The sequence below is a fragment of the Cyprinodon tularosa genome, unplaced genomic scaffold, assembly GCF_016077235.1.
Source record: "Cyprinodon tularosa strain WSP-4 unplaced genomic scaffold, ASM1607723v1 ctg453, whole genome shotgun sequence".
NCBI lineage: Eukaryota > Metazoa > Chordata > Actinopteri > Cyprinodontiformes > Cyprinodontidae > Cyprinodon > Cyprinodon tularosa.
In genome coordinates, this window is record NW_024039178.1 from 425791 (window position 1) to 451913 (window position 26123).

The 26123-nt window shown below is 38.6% G+C and overlaps 2 protein-coding genes across 10 annotated transcripts in view; one reads left to right on the plus strand and one right to left on the minus strand.

Moving 5' to 3' along the window:
- Window positions 1-26123, minus strand: part of LOC119793456 — a 67097-nt gene that overhangs the window by 14214 nt on the left and 26760 nt on the right. Inside the window, exons 6-10 of the mRNA XM_038300676.1 lie at window positions 23088-23112; window positions 20643-20765; window positions 6756-6826; window positions 6425-6680; window positions 500-1284 (exon numbers count right to left, since the gene is read on the minus strand). Coding sequence (XP_038156604.1) covers window positions 500-1284; window positions 6425-6680; window positions 6756-6826; window positions 20643-20765; window positions 23088-23112 — 1260 coding nt within the window. The remainder of the gene's footprint in view (window positions 1-499; window positions 1285-6424; window positions 6681-6755; window positions 6827-20642; window positions 20766-23087; window positions 23113-26123) is intronic.
- Window positions 3042-21015, plus strand: LOC119793463 (cysteine-rich and transmembrane domain-containing protein 1-like). 9 transcript variants are annotated; one of them, XM_038300689.1, is made up of 6 exons: window positions 16779-16848; window positions 18809-18966; window positions 19618-19728; window positions 19877-19920; window positions 20368-20515; window positions 20590-21015. In XM_038300689.1, the coding sequence occupies exons 2-6, from the start codon at window positions 18906-18908 to the stop codon at window positions 20700-20702; spliced, it is 477 nt and encodes a 158-aa protein (XP_038156617.1). In that variant the 5' UTR covers window positions 16779-16848; window positions 18809-18905; the 3' UTR covers window positions 20703-21015. The 9 variants fall into 9 exon arrangements, with proteins under 9 accessions (XP_038156619.1, XP_038156620.1, XP_038156618.1 ...); XM_038300691.1 differs by lacking the exons at window positions 16779-16848; window positions 18809-18966 and adding an exon at window positions 3042-3066 and having other exon boundaries at window positions 19617-19728; XM_038300692.1 differs by lacking the exons at window positions 16779-16848; window positions 18809-18966 and adding an exon at window positions 3042-3062 and having other exon boundaries at window positions 19617-19728.

Genomic DNA, 26123 nt, shown 5'->3' on the forward strand with positions numbered 1-26123 from the left:
GAGCAGAGTGCGGTTTGTGCGCGAAGAGAAGGAGGCAAGCGAGAGGAGAAAATATTTGTGCAAGAAGCATTAAATCTGAGAGAAGAAACAACGATTTGAGAGAGAAGAGAAAATATTTGAGAGAGAGCGCATGTTTTCAGTGTGAGCATTATAAGTTTTGAGTGCAAGAAGATGAAATTCTTTTCTCAAATTGAAATTATGTGGTCTTGTATTATGGCAGGATAATTCTCCCATAGTAGAGTCTCAAAAACCCACTCACAAATGAGGTGAAGTTTAAAGACCAATGATCCTTTTTTATGGATCAGAAATATTTTAGGAAATCATGATCTGATCATTGTAATGTCCTGTGAGGCTGGACTATCTGCAAGGGCATGTCAAGATGGGGAAAACTGATCTTAAAACAGACTTTGCTTACACCCACTGTCAAATTCTGCTAGAATTAATCCGATTTAATGTTATATCATGTGGATAAACCCAAAAAAACAAAGCGGAACTTTACCTCATCCATCTCAATGTGAGCTGTATGGTCATCCAACAGCTGGTGCAGAACTTCAGTCTGATGTTGTTGCTGTACTTGTTCTTTCACTTGCTGGTCTTCCTGAAGTCTTTCAGTAGCTTTTTTGATTTTCTGCTTGGAGGCTTTATTCTCCAAATCAATCAGCTCTTGTATTCTTCTGGTTTGCTCAAGCTCTGCCTGGCGTCTTCTCTCCTCTTGCCTTTTCTTCTGCAGTTCTCTTTGCAAATTCTTTCTTTGTCTTTCCAATTCTCGTTCAAGTTCTCGTTGTTCTCGCAATTCTCGTTCTTGTCTCTTACGTTCTTGTCGTTCTCGTTCTAGTCTCTCCTGTTCTCGCCATTCTCGTTCTTGTCTCTTACGTTCTTGTCGTTCTCGTTCTAGTCTCTCCTGTTCTCTCCATTCTCGTTCTTGTCTCTTACGTTCCCGCCGTTCTTGTTCTAGTCTCTCCTGTTCTCTCCATTCTCGTTCTTGTCTCTTACGTTCTCGCCGTTCTCGTTCTAGTCTCTCCTGTTCTCGCCATTCTCGTTCTTGTCTCTCACGTTCTCGTCGTTCTCGTTCTAGTCTCTCCTGTTCTCTCCATTCTTGTTCTTGTCTCTCACGTTGTTGTTTCTCCCATTCTCGTACCTGTTCTTGTCTTCTTTTTGCCTCTTCCTGTAGCTTTCTCTCCAGCTCTGCCTGGCGCTTCTCCTCCTCTTCCTTCTTCCTGAGCTGGTCTTCTCGTTTCTGTCTTTCGCGTTCTTCTCTCTCTCGTTTCTCTTCTGCAATTCTTGCTGTGAAGAGTTTAAGAAAAAGATTCTTGAGTTATTTCACTCCATATTTATTCTAAACACGTCCATGCAGCACAATCTATATATAATATAAATATAAATATCTTAGCTAGTGGTGGGCCATGGTCACTGTTAATCTATTCTCAAAGTTGGGTTGGGAGCTGGGTCTGTACTAATGATGCCTTTGCTTTGATATTGTAGCATGTTTGCCAGCAGGAAAGTAACTCACGCTGAAACTAAGGTCCAGTCGCAAAGCTCTTTATTTATGCAACACAAAAAAACAGAAAATGCTTCTTCCTTTATATGCAACTGGTGAAACATTCTTCCGATGGTGCCAATGTTAACACAACAGACTACCAACATAAAAAAAACCCTCTTTAGCACAAAACCAAAACAAACTAAGCTAACTTTTTTGGCTTTGGATTTAGTCTTATTGAGTTTTATGTTTTTCTTTTATGTTAACATTATAGTGCATAAACAAAAGAAAAAAACAACAAAAAATGCAGATAAACATGGTTTAATCCTATTTTGCCGGACTACTCTGAATATGTCAGATGATGACGTCACACAAGCATTTTAACAGAGAAAATGTAAAAAGCATCAAAATTGTCTCAGAAAAAGTCATAAACATACATTCTTAAAGGTGTGTGTTAGCATTCTTTAGTGAGTTAAGGATAGAAATAAGTAATTTTAGTACCATAATTCCATTATTTATTGAAAACCGGATGTGTATCTGGTTGCGCATACTCAAAAGAGCCGATGGTACGGATCGTACTTCCGGGACGGATCAACTAGTGACCACCACTTATGCTACGTTCAAACCGCAGGCACTAGAGAAAGCAGAAGCAACTAGTTTACATGCAAAGCTAATGGCTGAGGCGAATCAAGGCGCAGCAAAGGTCCAGCGCAATTAAGCAGTTGAAGCAATGCGTCATTAGCTTCTGAGCATCTGACTCGCTGTGAAAGCAGTAGCTGCTGGAGTTGGAAAAATTGAACTTTTGCTGCTCAGCACGCAACCAATCAGAGAAGCTGATCTGGCAGGGAGAGAGACACAGCACTGCTGATGCAGATTGCTATGATAACTCATCTAAAACTGTTTATTAACGCCTTAATTAACTTAAAATTTCGAAACCTGTCGGCAAAATTTGTTGGCTTTTATTATTGTGATGCCTGCAGTTTGGATTATGAACGTGAAAAATAACAGTAGTTAGAACAGTAGTGGAAAACTGTGAAGAGGCAACCGGGCCAGTGGCTGCCGTTGAATGGGATTTCCAGTGGCAGAACACCAGCGGTCTGAGCGGTTCTGAAAGCAAAATGATATTTGAAGGCAGGATCATAATCTGGATGAACTGACTGCACAGATGAAGTTTCAGGTGGACTTTCTCACTTAAAAAAATTAAAACTACTTTATACCCACTTATAACAGCAAATATAGCAAAGTCGCTCCCTACCAATGAACACAGGAGCAGCAGAAGCATCTCATGCATGTAGATACACTTTACTGAATGCGCCCTGGGAGCATCAAAGTCACTCTTGACGCACATCTGACCTTAACTTGCACAAGCATTAAAAATGAAGCAACATAAGCTTTTTTGTTGCTTCCAGTACTTGTGGTCTGAACATAGCAAAAGTGTGCATATCCAACAGATAAAAGCAACATGGGTCATTTGTTGACCTCTGACCCTACATGGGCCCAATCCACTCAATCCACACAAAACTTGAATTTGCTGCATTTTCTGCTTCAGTTTCTAGAAATCCATCCATCCATCCATCCATCCATCCATCATCCTTCCATTCATCCATCCATCCATCCATCCATCATCCTTCCATTCATCCATCCATCCATCCATCCATCATCCTTCCATTCATCCATCCATCCATCCATCCATCCATCATCCTTCCATTCATCCATCATCATCCTTTTAATCCATCCATCCATCCATCCATCCATCATGCATCCATCCATCCATCATCCTTCCATTTATCAATCCATCTATATATCCTTCTTCCTTCCTTCCATCCATCCATCCATCCATCCATCCATCCATCCATCTTTCTTCCATCCATCCATCCATCCATCATCCATCCATCCGTGCATCCATCCGTCATCCATCCGTCATCCATCCATCCATCCATCCTTCCGTTTATCAATCCATCTTTCTTCCATCCATCCATCCATCATCCATCCATCCGTGCATCCATCCATCCATCCATCCATCCTTCCGTTTATCAATCCATCTATCCATCCCTCTTTCTTACATCCATCCATCCATCCATCCATCCATCCATCCATCCATCTTTCTTCCATCCATCCATCCATCTTCCATCCATCCGTGCATCCATCCATCCATCCATCCATCCATCCATCCTTCCGTTTATCAATCCATCTATCCATCCCTCTTTCTTCCATCCATCCATCCATCCATCCATCCATCCATCCATCCATCCATCCTTCCGTTTATCAATCCATCTATCCATCCCTCTACCTTCCATCCATCCATCCATCCATCCATCCATCCATCCATCCATCCATCCATCCATCCATCCATCTTTCTTCCATCCATCCATCCATCATCCATCCATCCGTGCATCCTTCCGTCATCCATCCATCCATCCATCCATCCATTATCCATCTATCATCCATCCATCCATCCATCCATCCATCCATCCATTTATTCATCCATCTATCCATCCCTCTTCCTTCCATCCATCATCCATCCATTCATTCATCGGTCCGTCCATCCATCCATCCATCCCTCGTGGCGTGATATTTTTAGATAGTTAGAGGAAGCATCTGGAGGGAACCAAGGCATTTGATTGTAGAAGACAGGAAAACAACAAAACAGACAACCCAAAACAAATCCATCATTTCTGTTCACTCTGGGCCGGTTCTAGCCCTTTGGTTGCCCTAGGCGAGATTGAGTTTTGCGCCCCCCCCTCCTCACTTTTGCCATGCGAAATACCAGCACTGTTTTCAGCATCTGTTTAGTGCTTCATTGAGTTGTGTTTACAGTTCCACAAAGAGTGCTGTGCGGTGAATTGTGCCTACAGTTGTGCAAAGTGTGTGTTACAAAATTGCAAATTGAGTGCAAAGCAGTGTTTGTTCTTTTAGTTTTGTGAACTCAGTGAGTGGATTTGCTATAAGTATTAATAGTTTTAGAAATTGTGCTATAAGAATCAAGGTTGTGTTTAAGCATTCAGAAAAAAACTGTAACTTAGCATGGAGTGATGCATAGACAAATACCAGAATAGGTTTCAGTACCTTTTCTTTTTTATTATTTTAAATAATTTATTACACACTCAAAGTTAGGACTGTGCAAAAACACTTTTAACCATCTGTAAGGACACTTAGGTAAAGTATAACTAAAAAACTGGATTGAATCAATGAATTAATTTATTTCAGACAATTAACAAATTTAACACACATTAAACAAATATTAAATAAATCAATTTCAGAAATTACCAAATAACAATAAAAAATAATAAATTTAAGAAATTCTTCAACCAAGGACTACATAAAAAAGTAATTGATAAACATTAAATTAAATTTTCTGTTCCAGTTCAATTAAATCATTTGAACATAAATAGAAATGAGATAAACAAAATTTTCCTCTAAATAAAATATATCAGGTATATTTACCCTGATTTCTGACATTGATTAGTGATTAAAGAAAGGATTAACCCTCTACAAACAAAAGGGCTTTTATGAATACCATTACAAAATTAAAAGTTTGAAGTTCTTGTAGTTCTATCTATCAGTTGTTTCAGGTATTTCTATTCACCTTCAAAATTGATGCAGCATTAAAATTTGACTCGTCTGGACTTCCTAATGGCAAATTCGTTGATGGTATCATCAAATGAGATTTTATTTGAGACCTCTTGGTTGATGCTCATCAGTGCAAGCCCATTTTGATGATTATTTGATGATTATAAATCAAACGCGCATCTACACAGCACAGCGTTCACAGACCAGTGAGATGCATAAACAAACAAAAAAAAATACAATACAGTTCAGTTAAATACAGTTCTGTTTTATGCCTCATTCTTGTAAGTTTAAAATGTTCCAATGCTCCTGAATGCACCATAGCTTTCTGACGCGCAGCGAACGCATCTCACTGGTCTGTGAACGCTGTGCTGTGTAGATGCGCGTTTGATTTTCCACTTAAGAGAAACCTTTGCAAACTCCAAACTCACGTCGGCTATCACGGTTTAGTGTTGTGTGTAAATAACAAGAGACCACAACAAATAAATCAGCCGTACCATGGTCAAAATCTTTGGATTTAATGTTGTTCAAAAAATCTGTAATTTTGTAAATTAATCTGCCAAATAACCACAACTTTTTTCCCACGAGAGGTATTTTTAAACGTTTTTACATCATTAATATAAGAACCTAAGCTCCATTGAACATATTTTAATCCGTTTTCCTCGTCGATATGCAGTTCAACAGAGCGAGGCGCGCTCCCGCGACTGGGGATGCATATTTCGGCAGGCATGCACTTTTGGGCATAACACCGGCCGACGTCCAATCTCCACTCATTGTCCGACTCGCTGTTGTTCGTCCGCTGCCTTCTCTTCATCTGAAACATCTGGGTCGAACATGTGAGGCTCCAGACACAAATATTCTTCCTCCGATACATCAGAATGGTCTCCTGGTAGGAATCGCTCGGTTGAAGTCGAAATTTTGCTTTCAGATTTCTCGTTTTGGCTATCGCATTTAGTGCAGTAGATCGCCATGAACGCTCCCGTTCTGACGTCACGACTTCCGGGTTGGAGGGCGCTTGAAAAGTGATCAGAATCTTTTCCGATTTTCTCTTAAATGTGAAAAAATAAATAAAAAAAACTGTGGTATATTTATTTGTTCATATTTTGCTATTTATATATACGTAAGGTTAAGTCAAACTGACGGACGCTTCATAACCGGTTTAATTCGCTTTTTTTTCTAATTCTATGATTAATGGGAAGTAAGCCTAAGGGCGACGCTAGAGGGCGCCCCCAACACATTTGTCGCCCTAGGCAATTGCCTATCTCGCCTATAGCAATCGCCGGCCCTGTGTTCACTCCACTTAGTCAAAAAATAATGAACGAGGATAATTGCACAAACAAAAGCGCCAACACGTTTAGGGAATGCATCAGTAGGACTTACCATAATTGGGACAGCGGTCGACTACCTCATCAGAACTGTTGACCAGTTCAAAGTCCTCCCGATCATCACTCTCTCTTATAGTAAAATCATCAATCCGATTTTCAGACCGGAGGTCCCAGCTGGAGTGGTTTCCATAGCTTAGGTAGATCCCTCTATCCAAGACAGCATCAAACAGTCGGAAGGGGTACTTTAACAAGGAAAATCCTAAAGGCCACGTACCAGTCACTGTACGATTTGCCCCAAGTCTGCTCCCATTCTGAGGAAAAGAGGGGAAGCATTAAGGCAAGGTCTTCCAAGGGTTCACATCTCTGTGTAACATTGAGACACTTACCCCATCTTTTTCATATGAGAAGTACCAGGTGTATGGGGTGTCATTAGTTAGTTTAATGGTGATGCCCATTTTTCAACTGTGGAAAAAGATAGATGAATTTATTAGAAGGAAGAATTAAATGTTCCTCTTTTGAAACTTCTGGCCTCATTTAAGCAAAGCATTTATTTTCTGGAGTTCAGAGTATTGCGCAGCTTTGTTTTTGATTGATTTGTATTAAGATGATAATTCAACAATAATCCAATAATCTGGACTCCAGTTATACATTAACAAAGGGAATTTCAGGGAATCTCTATCAGGCCATGGATCATTAACATCATCCAAAGCCGTCCTGCATCAGCACCTTCAGGAGCAGTTCAGCTCATCTTGTTCTTGGTGTAGTACCAGAATTGTTTACCTAACTACCTGGAACTGGACTAGGTCAGACAAACTCTTGGGTTACATTTACACTGCCGACATTTATCCTCAATTCCAGATTCCTTTGCTTGGTTTTATGTGATCTCCTGTGTGAACTACATTCATACAATTTTAGTGTGGTGCATATGCAGTAGAGGACGCATTGACGTCACAAGCGGGCGTGCTCTGTGTTTATGGATGGTGGTGCTGGAGCGCATCTTGCAATCTTTAGTTTCTTTCCCAGCCTCAGCCAGTGTATTAACAACACAATCTTTTCAAGGAGGTTGAAAATAAAGACTGCTCTCATTGTGTGCTATGGTTGTTGTTTTCTTCCCGCCTCTCCGTAGTCAGTTCAGTCTTATCAAGCCTGACACACCGAAGAGAAATGAACCTGGAATAGAACACTTTCCACACAAAGCTTTCAATCTATCAGAACCCAAACTTGCAGTGGAAAAGTCTGGTTCTTCATGCCAACCCCTGGAGGAAAGAGAAAGAAAACGATGACCCAGATTGTGAGGAGAAGACCTACAGCCAAATTAAGTCCTCTCAGATGATCAATTTCATTATTCTGAACATTAATTTGACATGATTTTGGCGTTTATTGCTGACTTGATTGATCATTTCATTCACTTCCTCTAATTATACTCCTTGGTCCCAGCCATTACTGCCAGAGTATTCTTGAGCCTTTGGTGTAGAGAGTTTTCGAACGTTACTTACAGGATTTTCCTGATCCTGACCTGTTTCTGTATTCGTACTTTTGAACCTCTCTGCCCCTTTTCTGATCTGTTTATCCGGGTCTGATCTCCTGGTATTCCTGCAGACAACTAGACTCCTGCATTTGAAACTCTGGCAGCGTCTGCTGTGTCTTGTCAGCCGACCGACGGGAATCGACCTGGTTCTCTGGGCACGGACTGCACAAACTGTCAAACCAGCTTAGGGAGTCAGCCATTAATAATCCTCCTTTATCCATTATTTCCATTATTGTGGTCACTAACCTGTGTTTCTCTCCTATAGACATTCCTGTGATAGACGCCCTAGCTGCTGCTTCTGCAGACCTGCGTGTTTTAGATAAATGCTTGAAGTTATTCCACTGTCTGTCTTGCCTGAATTTTTGGTCTTCTGTTCTGATTCCTGACATAATCATGTATCAGCATCAAATGTCACACTGGTGAAACAGAACTACACATGAGAACCTGCAAAATAAAAAGGCCTACAAGAGCAGATACCCAGATCAAAGTGAGTCCAACACCCTCACCTCCAGTGATCAACATGGTGACTACTACCACAAATCAAAATCTGAATATAAAGAGGTGTGGGGCGTAAACACTAACTGCTGTAAACATTGACTTCTATCAGTGAGCACCTGGGCAGCTTTGCCTACAATGTAACTTTCCACCATCAGTGTTTGAGTGTGCGTGTGAATGGGTGAATGACTCTAGTTTAATGTGCTTTGGTCAAATCTCCTGACATGAAACATTTTACCAATGGTAATTGGTAAAGACCATTGCCATTTTAATTTAACCTCCATAATGCTGAGGGCTGGATGCTTTGGCTCTGCTGGAAATTGGAGATTCAGCAGGAAACATCTTTTAAGGAATCAACATGGTTTCCTGGCCCATGGTTACTAGTTTAGAAGGATTAGACCACTTTTCACTGATATTATTTCTGTTTGATAGCTTGGTGAGCAGCTTGTTTATATGCAATTTCATTTTTCTAACCGCTGTTTTCTTGGATGTCCTTGTTAAACTAAGTTTTTCTTCTGCTCTTTTCCCTGTAGTTGTCATGGTAACTATGAAGTAACACTGATCAGGTGATTGATTTACATACACAATGGCTGTGTCCGAATGTCCGCCCTGACCACTATATAAGGCACTATATAGTGGTTATGCCATTTTAAATGAGTGTCCAAATGTCTAGTAGACTCGAAATTTCCCACAATGCACCTTGAAAAGATGTGATCATCCATGGTCAATAGATAAGCAGATACATCCCGGAATGCTTCATCGGATTTGTTGTCACAGCGGCCCGCTGTCGCCTGCGGCTGTGTGACAAATAACAAAGATGACACAGGCAGTGTGCGGGGAGGCGGAGTTACGTGACGAACGGGGAGCAAAACATATTGATCATCTGTCAAAACGGTCAGTTAACTGAGTTTACTATAAAGTCCACTACATAATTCCCGCTCTATTTAGTGATTGAGGGATTTAGGGGTTCGGGCGGACACTTGGACAGTTGACTATTTAGACAACTTTTATTGTCATTTTGTATACACAGGTTGTATACACAGAGCTGTATATTTGTATACACAGAGCTGTATACAAAATGAAATTTCGTTTTGTACAGCTTTCAGACATAAAGCTATAAACTATAAAGGTAATTTAAAACAGTACACAACTTTAAGTAGTGATATATACTTAAATCTATATATGTCATTAAGTAGGCTACAAACACTAGAGATGAAAACACTTAAGGATGCAGGATTCACCCACTGAGCTCTATTTACTCACTGGATTGCTGATTGCCCATTGGTAGTAAGGGGTGTAGTGAAGCCACTGGCCACCATTTTGGTACTCCCTATTTAGATCATTCAAATATAAACAATATGTGCACTACAGCATCGAACAACAACAATGTTCTCATTTTCAGGGGCTTAAGAGTTTTAAAATAAAGAAAAAACTTTGACAAACACTTTCTGTTTCATAGCATAAGTAACTTAGAACTTTAACTTATAATAAAAAAAAATAGGCACATCACATTGCATAGTCATTATGAAGTCAAGGAAGGTCTCTAAGTCATGTAATATGACATATTATAGAAATCCATCCCAATAAAATTAATGTGTTAATGGAGCAAAATAATACATATGTGCCAAAAGTGCTTACGTGATGATGTATATGTAATATACATGTATTTATTATATTGTTATAGTAATTACATTTGATAATTTGAAACAGCTTACATAATTTTCATGTGTGTATATACACACACACACACAGAGACATTATCTAGTGATTGAATTACTTTATATTAGTGCTGTCAAAATTATCGCGTTATTATCGCGTTAATGCGAGGCCATTTTAATGGCGATATTTTTTTTAACATGAGATTAACTCTATGTGGTTTTATGGTGCAATTTTCCAAGTACATCCCGCTGCAGCCTGCGGGAAGGCGGGTCTATTTTCCCCCAGTCTATGCATTTTCCATAGGCTTCGAGAGCGGAGCTCCTCAAGGAAAAAAGACGCTCATACACTGGGTGGCGCTAGTGCCTTTTCTTTAAGCCCCACCACCAACAAACAAGTTGAGTGTCTGGTGCAGTATCGCAGTCAGTATTGTGTGTGTGTGTGTGTGTGTGTCTGTGTGTGTGTGTGTGTGTGTTCTCATTTTTGTTAAGAGGCTGAAAAGTAACTTTCTAGAGCATAGACTTCCTCCATCTAGTGATGTCGGTCTATTGATTTTGATGTATTGATGGAAAATTGTTCATTATTACCTTGGTTAATTAACATCTAATGTTAACTCTACTGCATTTTATAGCAGTAGGGTAAAATGCTTGTCTTTGTTCAAAATACTGTATTAACTGTAAAGACTGTCTTTTACATCAGCCTGTTTTCAGGGCCTTTTTTTTTGGCTATTTGTTATTTTTTGCTACATGCCTCCCCATCTTCTTGCCATATGTTTCTATGGCATAAATCAGTATCTGTGACCTGTTTTCATTTTTAAAAAAGAACATTGGCACAAACCTAGCCTGTATGTATTTTTTGTATGTCATCGAGAGTATTTTAATGATTTTCAATCAGAAAAAAAATGTGTGATTAAAATGCGATTAATCGCGAGTTAACTTAGGCATTGATGCGATTAATCGCGATTAAAAACATTTAATCGATTGACAGCACTACTTTATATATATATATATATATATATATATATACATATATATATATACGTATATATATACACATATATATATACGTATATATATATATATATATATATATATATATATATATATATATATATATATACGTATATATGTGTATATATACGTGTATATATATATATATATGTATATATATATACGTATATATATATATATATATATATATATATATATATATATATATATATATATATATATATATATATATATATATATATATATACACATATATATATACGTATATATATATATATATATATATACACATATATATATACGTATATATATATATATATATATACGTATATATACACATATATATATATATATATATATATATGTGTATATATATACGCCATTGTGTCTAAGCATAGAAAATAGAAAGTAGAAAAAATGTTTAAGTTGTTTTTTTCTCTCAAAATAAATTTCAATATATTTTAGCGCATAACTTTGAGAAAATGCCAAATATCAAACACTGCAAATGCAAGAGCGTCATCCACTTAATAAAGAATTACTAAATTTGCATTTCACCGTGAATTAGTTTATATTTACTCTACTTTCTATTTTCTATGCTTAGACACAATGGCGAACTCAGTCAATGTCTGAAATAGCCAGACTGATGTTACACTACACACTCTACTATAGGACACATTGGCATATATATGTATTTTCTTGGTTAGTACATCCACTGACTGTAAAGTTACCTGTGAAACATCTTCCCAGAGCCAGCAAACTGCTTGTTTTTGCTACACACATAGGCATTTTTACTGCGTGTCTTGGTGGGAGTGGGGAGTACCATCATGGCGGGCGGGGGTTTCACTTTTTTTGTGGCAATCAGCAATCCAGTGAATAAGTAGAGATCAGTGGATTCACCACCAAGAATCATGTCACCGCACTCCACCATGTTGAAAGGTCAAAGTTTACCTCATCCTGGCAACTCGTAGCTTTCCAATTGAAATTACGACATGAGTTGGTATTCATGTGCAATTTTAATGTCGGCCTTTGGTATTTACCATAATTATTAGACAACATGAAATGCAGTTCTTCGTGTGTGTGGGAGTTTCTGTTAGTTGGTGCTGATTTAATAAAGCCAAACAACAGCAGGTGAGTTTTGGTTTCTTCCCTGTAATGAGTGGTAAGGAGCAGCTAAGCTAACTTTGGTAAACAGGCCAACAAGGGTCTCCAGTTTACTCAGTATAATTGCTTTTAATGGCTCACTAATCTATCTCTATTATTTCTCAAGTGTTATATATTTATGTTATTTATACATTTCTTTTTGTATTTGTAATTAACAGGAATGATCCTCCATAATCCTGTATTGATGAAACTCTGATGCTTATACTGAATAAACAGATTAAAATAACACACACTGAATGGATGATAGGATAAGTGTTCTGCTGAAGCTGTCTTATTTTACAACATTAGATCAGATTGTCAAATTCAGTGACAGTCTGATCTAACCATGGTTATTAGATGCATGTAGAGAATTATCTCCAATTTCAGGGTTCGTCCTTCCATTGTATTTCCCAGCAATGAATAACAGGTAGAAAACAACCAAAGGCTGAATGTTCAGGAAAATTATTCATGGTTTCATCACTCAGAGACTCTGATCCTGGATCAGTTTATAACAGTTTATAACAAAGACCAAACTTATCAGGGAACAATAAATACTGTATTTCCTTTGACAAAATCTGAATGTATCAGAGAAAAACTGAAGAAGTGAGACAGATTATCACAGAGCCACCTGTGGATGTTACAGAGGATGTAATAAGCTGACAATTTCAAATCAGACATGTTAAAAAGTAGTTAGGAAAAGAAAGCAAACTGAAGATGGTTCTTAAATGGAGCAAAAAGTTTACTTCTCTTTTCTAAAGTTACAATAGTTTTCTTTTTTTTTTAAGGAAGTTATTCTGCTGTATCCAGAGACACCAATTAGATTCTGTCTATCAGCCCAGTCAGTCAGTCAGAAAGGAGGAATAAGGACAGAGGAGAGCTGGGCCTGCAGCTTTAAAGGGAGGGGGTCAGTGACAGGCTGCAGCCCCCAAAACAAGCACGTGGTTTACAGGAAAAACGTAGCCTGCTCAGGCTCAGCTGATTTCTTTGAAACTGCAGTACTGCGGACTGGAGAAGCCGCTCCGAGTCAGAGTTAAACTGTGGATTGATATTACCCACAGAGGACAACTGCACAGCTGGTTTCCTTCTGGTTGGAGCCTTTAGACTGGGGTGCTGCCTGCAGCAGGAATTTGACCCACTAATCAGTTTTAACCAGTCAAGCCTGAATCTTGGAGAGGATCTGAGCAGAAGGACACTTACTGTGCTGAAGCTGCATGCTGGGTCCAGCTGAGGTCTTCTGTGTCCGAGTCTGTAGCTGTAGGAGGAGAACACATGCTCTGCTGCTTTATAAAGTATCCACAGGGGACCAATAAGCGCACAGTACACAGATGACATCATAGTTTAGATAAAGTTATTAGGGGGGTGTCAGTGTCTGCTCCTGCCTTTATTGGCTCTTGAAGACATTATCAGAACAACAGCTGAACTGTGATAATCCCCCATGTTCAAAGTTAGAAGTTAACACGGATAAATAAATGTAAATTGAACTTTATTGATCTTACAATTAAGAAATGAACTCTTTGCATTTAACCCATACTCTTTGGGGAACAGTGGGCCGCCCTATGAAGCGCCTGCAGAGCAATCAGGGGTTAAGGGCGTTTGCTGAGAGAGCCAGAGTGGAAGTCTGTGGGAGTGGTTTTCAACCTCACAACCTCAGGATTCCAAGCCCTATGACCTAATCACTAGGCCGTCATTCCACCCTAGGAACTAAGGTTGTCAAATGGTTACAACCAACACAAAGGCTGCACGGTGGGGCAGTGGGAAGCATCCTTGCAGCAAGAAGGCTCTGGGTTTGATTCCTGGCCCAGGGTTTTTCTGCATGGAGTTTGCATGTCTCAGTCTCAGTACATGGGTTCTCTCCAGGTACTGTCCCAAACATGACTGTTAGATTAATTGGCTTTTCTAAAATTTACCTTAGGTGTGAATGTGTGTGCATGTTTGTGTTGTTTGTATATATATATATATATACAAAATTGCCCAATCGCCCGGGGCAAGCTGTTTTTATTGTCGGGAGAGTACACATTTTTTTTTTTTTCATTTGCACTTGCCCGGCGGGCAAATGCAATGATTACAAAAAAAAAAAATGTATCACTCAAAATTACTTTAAAATCCCCGACATTCGCTGAAAACGACCCACAAGCGTTGCCGGCGCCATTTTTGTGGTTTTGTACACATTCTGGCGAGATTTGAAAAAGCCGCGTGATTTTCCGCTAGATGGCGTGATTTTTCCTCTCCTTGGGGAGAGCAGCTGGATGATGAATTTAATCTATACTATAAAACTTACTGAATTACAAAAAAAAAACATGTTTTATTGATATATATACAAAAATGAATATTAGGAACTATATATATCAAACATTATACTGGGCAAGTAAAAATTGTTTCTGGGCAAATGAAATGTGAAAGCCACTTGCCCAAAAGGCAACTGGTTAAAAATCCTTAACGTCAACCCCTGTATATAAACGCTTTAAGTGTATATATATAAACACTAAAAAAACTTTTTTCACCACTGGCCCCCTTTAACAAGAGCATAAACTATGGCATTAGCAATGATCTAAAATACAAATTCAGTGATCTTGCCCTGATAGCTGGGACTGAGCCGTCTATAAAGAAGCAGGAGCAGGTGGATTAGATGAGTAGTACCATAGTTTCATAATTCATTGAAATTGGATGTGTATCTGGTTGCGCATCGACAAATGAGCTGATGGTATGGATATCCAGTGACAGAGCACCACCGGTGTACGGGGGTCTAAGCGGATCCGAGAGTGAAACAATATTTGAAGGCAGGATCATAAACTGACTGCACAGATATTAAAACTACTTTTTACCCACTGATCACAGCAAATATAGCTGCCATTACAGGCAAAAAAAGGATAGGGTAGCTCCGCCAAACGGGCATCAGATGGACTTTTCGACCGAGCTGCTAGAGCAGCAAAACTAAACTTGTACAAGCATCAATAATGAAGCAGCATGCGCGTTTTTGCTGCTCCAGCTGCTTCCGTAGTGAACGTAGCATTAGGCAAGTGAAATAATTAGCAATTAGGCCAGCTATTAGAGCCATGATCATCACTATAATATTTTTACACTTTGTTTATTAGTCAATGTTTTTTCCACTGCTGAAAAGTCACAGCAGAGAAGAGAAGAGCAAACTCAAAGAAATTCTCACGGTAGATAAGACGATAGACAAAAAAACATGAAAGTTATAACGATTATATATCAGAGTAAGAAGGTTATAAACTATACACGAGAAATCAAGGATAAAAGACCACAAAAGCATGAAAAAAAAATAAAATGAAATTATTCAAAAAGAAAATAGTTAAGTATATCCACATCCGAGGAGTTAAGCTAGAAATCTCCATCACTTTGTAGGGGAAGAAAAGAGAAGAGGGGTAAATAAAACCCCAGCATATGTTATATTAGTCAGCTCGCTATAAGAGAGTTTAGTCTTTTTGGAAAAAAAAAAAAGGAGCCCTCATTTTTGTGAATCTTAAAGGGGCAACTATTATGTGAAAGTTGGATATATATTTTGAAAAGTAAGGCAGTTCTATTACACAGTTCAGTACACAGACAATTCCAACTGCTTAACATAATTTAGACAATAAAATAGAAGAAAAATAAAAAGAGAATAAAAGGAAGTAAAGATTAAGAAATATGATGAAAGCAGGAAATAACTCAATTGGACCAAAACATTTAACTCATGATATCTCAGTTAACAGTTTAACTTGAACAAAGGCAGCTCTAAACAAATGGGTTTTAATTTTGACTTAAAGAACTCAGGCTTGCAGAACCGTTACAGTCTAATGGGAGTTTGTTGTTGTTCCAGATAAACTGGAGCATGAGAAAACGTCTCTTTAACAAAATCTGATGCATTTCCCTGCTCTGCCCCCAGTATTTATAATTTTTTACATGTTTTTACCATTTAAAATTCATCAAAATAGCATAATGTCTGTTTGATTATTTAAATATGTTTATTTACTTATGGTTCCTCTTTTTGATTTAAAGCTACAGTGTGTAATAATTACAGGGATATACAGTCAGAAATCTAATATATTATACATAACTATGTTATTTATCATCATCTACGAGCTCAGCCTCTTAACCTTAATATTTGCGTTGCCTTAGAATTCGTTATTTATAATTACATAGGAGCGGGTCTCGCAGCCATGGAGGCAGACATCTTTGCGCTACGGCAGCGCAGAGCCAACAAACTAGCGATTGCGAGATCGCCCATTACGCTCGAAAGTAACTACGGCAAGTTGTCCCGCGGTGGGGGGGGGGGGGGGGGGATGTTCATGTTGCTGCAGTCTGCAGTTTAACCGCTAGATGTCGCTGAAAATTACACACTAGCTTTAATTGATTAAAGAAAATTATTGGTGAACTTTAATCAAAAATACTACTAAGATAACGCATTAGATGGATGGATGGATGGATGGATGGATGGATGGATGGATGGATGGATGGATGGATGGATGGATGGATGGATGGATGGATGGATGGAGCACAGAGAAGAGGAGGAGCTGATAAGGATAATGAGGAAGGAGGAGGGCGGTCTATGTCCCTCTCTGTCCCTGTGTTTCTGTCCACTGTCGCTTCAGTTGATTCATGGATCAGTAGATCAGCGTCTGATCAGGACAGCAGAGGTTTCTTCAGCTAGAGGTGAGTTCATGTTTAGAAGAACTGAGCTGCTTTAATGAAACTAACCCATCCCATCAGAAGGACCCATTAGGACTCATGAGGAGGACCATTTGGACTGGGTGGACTGCGTCTCCGTCTGATGATGTTTTTTTAACCTTTAGCTTTATGACATCAGCAGCTTGTCTTTTTTTTAATTAGACGTCTGCATCACCAACCTGCTGCCTAACAGCTGACCAGGTCTGATTTGGTAACTTTTGAATTATTCTGAAGTTTTAAACCGGGTTGTAGAAGGGTTCTGATTGGCTGAACATGTTCGTTTGAATAATCAACATAATAACTTTATGATTCGCTTTTAATCTGGAAAGCAGAACGTTAAAGGTGGTGAGGAGATGTTCTCCTAGCAGAACCAGGCAGTTTTAACTGGAACCAAACAAACGACTTCTGTCATGAATAGACGGCTGTTTGTGTCTACATGCGAGTTGTCATGGAAACCAGTTATTAAATCAGAGCTGGTATGGAGGCAGCTCATCTCCTCAGCTAAGTGTCATTGAATGTTTCTCATCAACAGAGACACAGTCATGTCCAGATATTTCTGCAGGAACTCTTTTAATAGAGTCCCAGGATCTGATCCAGAACAGTTCTGGAGATGAAGTTCTTTAATACTGCCTTCTACAGAAGATCACTGGTCTGATATTCTGCCTCATGTTGATGAAAAAAAAAACTAATTAAGATGTTTATTTCTTATTAAAGTTTAATTTACCACCAACAGGATCCTGTTTGGGTTCTTTTTTATTTTTGTTTCCAGCATTTTATTGAATGAATGACACTGTTACAAGAGCAGCACAACAAACTTCACTCTGCATTTAATCCATTCCTTTGTGGAGCAGTGGGCTGCCATTTGGGGTGCCCAGGGAGCAGTGTGGGGTTAAGGGTGTTGCTCAGAGAGCCAGAGTGGCAGTTCTTAGGAGTGGGTTTCGAACTGTTAACCTCAGGATTCCAAGCCCTATGCCCTAACTAGGCCGCCACTCCTGCATAACGTGTTTGGGTTCCCACAGAACGTTTTGGGCGTCAAAGCATCTGATTTAAATGCAAAATCTATAGTGGACGGCGCAGAGAAGGCCATGGATACATCCCAGCATTTGACACTGGAGTTGCACGCCGGAGCATCAGCCAATCAGAGAAGCTGATCCAGGAGTTTGTTGGAGAGACAGAAAGTATATACAAGCTGTTATTGTTTCTGCAGACATTCTGCATATGAAAAATAAATACATATTAAAGGGTTAAACAGCAAAGCTTAAAAAAAGATTGGATTTTGGTGGATAAGGACAAAAGAGAAACCTCTGATCACTTTTACTGCACTAAAATAATTTTTACGATCAAAAAGGAAACTGTTTATAAATACCCAAATTAACTAAAAATATTACAATCTGCCAATGAAAAATATTTTATTGTATATCCGGATACTTTACTAGTGTTGCGCTGATGCTATTTTTTGGCCCTGATACCGATACCTGATACCTGGCTGTGCAGTATCAGCAGATACCGATACCATCTGTTAAAATTGATGTTTGTGTGTGTATATATGAAGAACTAATACCTGGATGTAAAATAATTGCCATCATGGCTTTGTCAAGCTGCTGCCTACCTTAGTAAAGCAGAAAAAACGAATACAAAGTGAATCCAGTAGAACTTTTTATTGCCTACCTGGAATGGGTGACAATAGTTGAATAAACTTATGGCTCTCAAAATGCTATCGTTGTCCTATTTGTTGGTACTCGCCGACACTGGTTTTACGGCCTTCCCGATACTGGTATCGGTAGTAGTATAGTTTTTATCTCAAACTATTTATATTCACTTGCAACCTCTAAAGGGCTGGTTATCCTCCCGCAGCAGTGTGTCGCAGTGAGCTTATCGCAGATATTTTTGATTTATGTCCAATATTGAAGCGTGATCTACACTGTTATTCCACGCCACAACGCAGGAGGGACAATCAGGAACTAGCTGTGGGTCTAGGTACGGCTGTGGCGGCGAGGAAGTGGAAAAATGCAAGGGGCAAGATCGTGCGACAACGAAGGGACATGAGGGTCCATCTTCACCAGTCGTTTTCCACAATGGCGGCCATACAAACAAAACAAGCCGGTAAGGTACCAAACAGGAAATACGCATAGAGTAGAGCGGATGTAGATTTGACCAATTAGAGGCTTCGTCTCTGCGGTCACCTACAATTTCGGTGCACCAGAGTGTCTGCGGCAGGGGCGGGGGCACATTTGCATTCACTGGGAGACACACGCAGACGACCTGATTTCTGAGTATAAATCAGCCTTAAGAAGGGCAGGAAATCCCCCACAGGCTGGCTGCAGAAGGGAGCTTTCATTAGAGATTTCCAGCGACGCCTTCTGGCGGTATGCTGGAGATCTGGCGCTCCAAACAAGAACTGCATATTTTAGTAGGATTATAATCCTGATGAACTGACTGCTCAGAGGATATTTTGAGGTGGAATTTCTCTTAAAGAAATCCTTTAAAACAAATTTTCCAACTTATCAAAATAAATAAAGCCAAACTTCTCTCTAGCTTGTTGCTACATATTTCAGTGTTTAAGCATTTTTGATGCCCAGATCGTGTTTGGTTTGAACATACGGTCCTGGAGGTCCGCTGACCTCCTCAGTCTGCAGGCAGGTTCTTCAGAGTCCAAAGTCCAAACAAACACTGGACCTCCGCAACCGTAACTGAATAATGGAAATGAACCTGAGATCTTTCATATAGATAGACCTGTTTTCTTTCAGATCCATCATCCATCCATCCATCCATCCATCCATCCATCCATCCATCCATCCATCCAGATGAGTGAGCAGCCTCCTCCCTATCGTCCTTTCTTCCCTGAAGGACCTCCTCTTTCTCCAGGTTTGTCACATGAATTTTCTTTCGCTCGGAACTTTATCAACCACTTTATTTATTTTATTAATTTAAACATAGAATATAAATTATTTTATAATTTCTCAGCCTCTTTATTTGTTTTGTTGATTATGTGTCTTTCTGCATCTTCTCACAGGTTTCTGCCCACCGCCCACCGCCTATCCCGGCTCCACCTACCAGGTACCCAGAATGTCCTGCAGCAGCTTCCTAACAGATAGACGTCATGTGACTGCTCCAACTGCTAGGAGGATCTTTGGCATCAATTAAAAGTTATTTTTATTAATTATCAGTATATAATAGAAAACATCTGGAGGATTTCAGCAGGTTCAGCTGGTTTTTCATGGTAATTTTGGTCAAGAAGGTCCATCTCTAAGTCACTTTGTTTGTTGCTTAGCAACATGGATGGATTGGTGCATTTTTAACCAGGTGTTTGTGCCGATCTCAGAACTTGGGGCTGATCCAATGTTTCGTTTATGAACCGATCAGCTTGGTGAAGGTTTGCGCTGAGTGTTTTCTAGAATGTAAATATTTGATATTAACATGTAAATGTATCCAGTCTGAGTCCATTAAGCTACAGATTCAGTTTAAGGTCACAGAGAAGCTCCAACCTTCTCATCTCCTCCACAGACCTTTCCTCAGAGCTTCCCTGCATCAGATCACACCATCTACCAACCAGGACACGTCGGACCACCGGGGGTCTCAGTGATACCACCTGGTTACTACGGAGATCACCGTGGAAACCAGCATCATCCCTCCCACCCTCCTAAGCCCTCAGGTAGACCTCCAAATCCTTCCAGCAGGTTTTGATCTCTGTCCCAGATGATGACAGGTTGATGATGTCATCAACAGTGATGGTGGTTGACCAGCGACCCGATCAGCCGCAGGGCTCTTTCGGCTCCTACCTAGCGGCCTGCTCTGCTGCTCTGTGCTGCTGCTGCCTGTGGGACCTACTGCATCGCTAAAGATCTCCTCATGGCCGTCCTCCTCCTCAGCAGCTGGAGACGGACCGGACCACTGGGCGTGTTCTGATGAGACCAGAATTATGTTCCAGCAAATTCTGCCATGTTTGGGTTTCAGATGAAAAACTCTGCTTTCTGATTAGATGATGAACAGATCTGGATGTTGATGAGAGCAGCTGAGCTTGTTCTAACCTCTGAGTTTAAATAAGTCCATTAAAGATCTGACCTCCAGAACTTCCCATCAACTGCTGGTTCCTGGTCGCTTAATGATCTTTTGGTCAAAGATGATCCATAAATAAATTCTGACTGATAGTTATATATGCATCATTTCTCTATGAAGTTCTATTTTCATTATATTTTTATTTACATTCATCCAGAATAAGCTCATGTGAGCAGCTTGGGTCTGGTTCTTTGATTCCTGGACCAGAACCCACACAGATCCACACATTAAACAGGTTTTATAATCTGCTTTTATGAACTTGTCAGAAATGTTCTTAAATGAAAACTAATGTAGTGGATCTGAATAATTCAGAGTTCTTCTCATAAATGAGTCTTTTAGTTCAGCCAGGATCAGAAATAAATCACAGAAACAGATTCCGGAGAAGTCTGCAGATCAGGGGATCCTCAGATTCCATCAATGCTTAAAGGCAGTTCCAACATTCCCTTCTGATTCCACCTGTTGTGCAACTTTAACGAATATATTAATTTCCCGTCCCAGTAGAGGTGGCCAATATGTTATTTTATCATATTCTGACTGTTGTATATCGCTTATGAACACACGCCTTATTGGCTGTGTTTTAAGAACAACAAATTGAAGTGTGAATCAAACTCAAATCATAGTCTATCAGAAAACTCTGCACATATATGAAATAAATTCACCACAACTTCCATTCAAAATGTAAGATTTTATTAACAAAATTATTCAGTTCCAGGTCGAATTTAATTCATTTAAAAACTCTTTACTACAAACTAGTGAAACAATAAACTAAGCTGCTATTTACAAAGAAGAAAAAAACATAATTATCAATGCAATGATGCAATAATATCACAGTTTATAGCATGGATTTCATTATTTGACCAAATGAGGTTTTATTAAATGGTTTGCTTAGTCTGAAATCAATAACCCCACTGGAAAAAAATCAAAATCTAGATGAGTCATTTTTTCTTAAAATAAGCAGAGATGGGAAGTAACAAAGTACAAATACTTCGTTACTGTACTCAAGTAGATTTTTCTGATATTTTTACTTTACTTTACTACTTATTTTTATGGCGACTTTTTACTTCTACTCCTTACATTTTTACACAAATATCTGTACTTTCTACTCCTTACATTTTAAAAAATTGGCTCATTACTTTAGTTTTGAATCATTTCAATGGAGTTACCGTTATTATTTTTCACGTCATCAATACCAAATTCAATCTAATTGGATGGGAATCTACGTTGCATTTGACGCACCACTACAAGATGAATCGACAGATTCGGCGGTATTCATTGGCGGCAAATCATTGCAGCTTGGTGGCGGTGGCGTTAGCATAGTAGCATGGACGACGAGATGATTGAAAATGAACACAACGGAGATCTAGTCCTATTGGCAGACATCCATTTAAAATGTAGGCAACGGCATGAAAAAAGTGGTTTCTACTTTTACTTTTATACTTTAAGTAAATTTACAAGCCTGTACTTTGTTACTTTTACTTGAGTAAAGAAGTTTAATCAGTACTTCCACTTTTACCAGAGTATTTTTTAACACAAGTATCTGTACTTTTACTCAAGTACGGAAAGTGAGTACTTTTGCCATCTCTGAAAATAAGTGCAATTGTTCTTGGATTGAGGAGGTTAAAGAGACATTTTGCCAATGGAACAAGACAATTTACATTTAAAGTTAGAAAACAGAATTGCATTGTCGTATTTCAAGTGCATATTATCTAATTATCTTATTTTAAGACTAAAACCACTCATTCCATTAGCAAACTATCTCATTTACCGACTCAAATTAAGGGTAAATGCACTTAATTTAAGCCATTTTTACTCATTTCTAGATCGTTTTTTCATGGCTTTAGTTAGCTTGGTTTAGTTCCCTCTTTCATTGAGCTAGTAGCAAACACGAGGATTCCCATAATAATACTTTTGATCATTATTTGGTAATCAAAATGAGCATGTGGGAAATCACATTGACTTTAACATTATAGGAGTGTTTAAACCATTAATGAAACAAAGCTAGTTGTAACAAAAGCTCAGGCATGTTACCATGCAGTTCATATTATTAGCTTTGTCTTTACTAAACAGTAAACACGTTTCCCAGAAAGCCATTTATCACAGAGATCAGCACAGGCAGAGATCTCTGCAGAGGGTGTTTTTATAAACAAATTCCTGCAGTCGTTCCTAACTGGGCTGAACTTGGTACCAGCAGTCCTGAGCAATAAAAACATATTGGAGCTGAACTTCAGAAACTTCTCTAAAAAGTTCTGTTGTAGCTCAGAGATTCTCTACAAGTAAACATCCAGCAGATAAACGCTCAAACTCTCCAAACAGAAGTAAACAACCTGTCCTGTTACCGTGGAAACCAACATGAGGAAGCAGAGCTGCTGATGGATCAGATCCAGTAGATTTCCCTCCAATCTCCACATTCAGTCAAATTTAAAAAAAATAAATGAAGGTGAAAGATCAACTGATCTGTGGTCAGAACAGAGTTTAGGATTTCTGCTGGGAACCAGAGCTTCTCCTCAAAATCAACTCTGTGTGTTTCCACTTAAATGTGACAGAAAATAATAAAGAAACAAGTTATTCAAATAACAAAGTAGTCTGTTTATCTGCTGCTTTAAGAAATACTCAATAATAGAAATTCAGAGACCCTATGGTAAATAATTAGTAGTTTGACTGTTTTGTTTGGATCCACATTAGCTGTCATATTAACGACCTTTGGTCTTCCTGAGGTCCCAAAATAAAAACTACTGATTAAAAACAGTTTAAAACAACAGAGTAAGTCATTAAAGGGAAACTATAGAATCAGTATCATACATAAAATACAGCTTAGTTCTTAAGTCATGTGAGAATCTCAGAGATCCTCTTTAGTTCGGACAGTTCTGGATTGTCTGTGTGGGTATAGAGACAGATCCTTCCAGTTAGAGGAACTCTTGACAACAAATCATGTGTCTCCATCTAGAGGCCACTTTTTTTATGTTCTTTTTGACAATATAGCCCTGAGAATTGTCTTTGTGCTGCATAAAGCCCAACAGATTAGCTTGTGCTAGTGGAACATCATGGCTGCTAGCATAAGGCTCCACTTAATAATTGTGTATGAAGCTTTATTAGAAGAGGCTATAAAAACATCATATGCAACACATACAAAGACGGAAAGGGAGAAGAGAAAGGAAAAATGATAAGAAAAGAGAAGAAAGAAGGAAAAAAAGAAAAAACAACAAAAGAAATAAAAAAAACTACAAGTAGTTAGCTGGAGGAATAAACAAGACCCCTCCCCTTTTTTTCATGTTGATATTAACTAGGGTGACCATATTTTCATTTTGAAAAACCAGGACACCTTGGAGCGGGGGGGGGGGGGGGCAGCGGCGGGGGATCTCTGTTCCCATGCATAGGCCTAGGTAATCCTACAATAACATGATATTAACAGTTGATTTATTAAAAATGCTTTTCAGTAAAAGTCAACAGCAATAACTCCAATAACAAATGATAATTTTATTCAAAATGTATTTATTAAAAATGCTTAACAATTCCTGTAATGAATGAATAGCACAATGAAAGAAATAATGTCTCATCTAAACATCCCTCACTTAACAATAAAAGTTAACAATAACTCTCAACTCTCAATAACAGATGATACTCAGCCTCAGCAATGAACGAAATAATGTCTGTTCTGTAGGTTATTGGAAAAAATAAACAAATGAGCTAATTAACAAAAAAAATACCTCTTTTGTAGCAAAAATAACTCAAAATGTACCAAAAACGAACAAACATATCAATAGAATATCTTGACTTTCGGAGTCCAGGTGGCTTTTCAGATCCCTTGCACCTGCCTTGGACACCGAGACATATGTGCCTGCTTTGCACATTGTGCAAAGCAGGCACATATGTCTCGATCCGGTCTGAAAGCGGGGAAACTCTTTTGTAAATTGTTGGTAAACATACATTTGTGCCTTTGCATGTTGTTGGCGTACTGACAACCACGCTATATTCTGATTAAGAACAGGGCTGCCCGCACTGGCGCGGCTCAGGGGTGACGTCACACGCAGCGTCGTGCGCAGTGCCCTAGCGTCTGTAAATTTAATGGTACAATGAAGGTAATTTAAAAAAACAGGACATTTCCTCACTTTCTAAAAAAAACCCGGGACGCCCAGGACAGGACGTGAAATACGAACATGTCCTGGGAAATACGGACGTTTGGTCACCCTATATTAACCATGATCACTGGTGTAGGAGGATGCAGTTTTGCTTTGCTACTGGAGTCTCCTCTCCAGACGAAACAAGAAGAAGCAGACTTGTGTGTTGTTGGCTAAAAATAATAATCAAAATAGCCCTTCTTTTTTTGTGCCATTTTTAAGCTGACGTTCTTTACAGGTGGAGTAGATTTGTAACACAGGGGTTCTACACATCATTTTATTTGGTGGTTTCTGAAAAGTTACAAGTTCCTGTAAAATTACTTTGTAAAAAAAGACCATTAGGATAGTCCATATGATCTATGTGCTTGTTAAAGCCTAATATCATCTGCCTGTTAAGTGTCAAGACTATTAGGACAGCTGATCAGGATCTAATTAGGATATCTATATCTATCTATCTATATTATAGATAGATAGATAGATAGATAGATAGATAGATAGATAGATAGATAGATAGATAGATAGATAGATAGATAGATAGATAGATAACGATATATATATATATATATATAGATATATATATATAGATATATATATAAATATAGATATATCTATCTATCTATCTATCTCTCTCTCTCTCTCTCTCTCTCTCTCTCTCTCTCTCTATATATATATATATATATATATATATATATATATATATATATATATATATATATATATATATATATATATATATATATATATATATAATTAGTATTGTATAATTAGTCTTATATCTGCAGACTGATTGAAACTATGAACCGGGCTAAAGATCCATAGTTCAAAATGTTTTCCCTTCCTATATGAAAGGTGCATCTGTGATGTCATTTCTACTGGGTTTCTTTTATATTTTGTTTTATTTGTTTTTTTTTTTCACATCATTACCGGTAGTTTTTTTTTTGTTACAACTTTTGTATTTTGTATTTAATATAGTATGTATAAACAGGCACTGTTATGTAATCAGCACAGGGCTGTTATAAGCGCTGCACTATCCTCCTGAGTTCCACAGTGAACAGCCTTCTAGCCTCACAAAGCACTGATTTTTGTGCT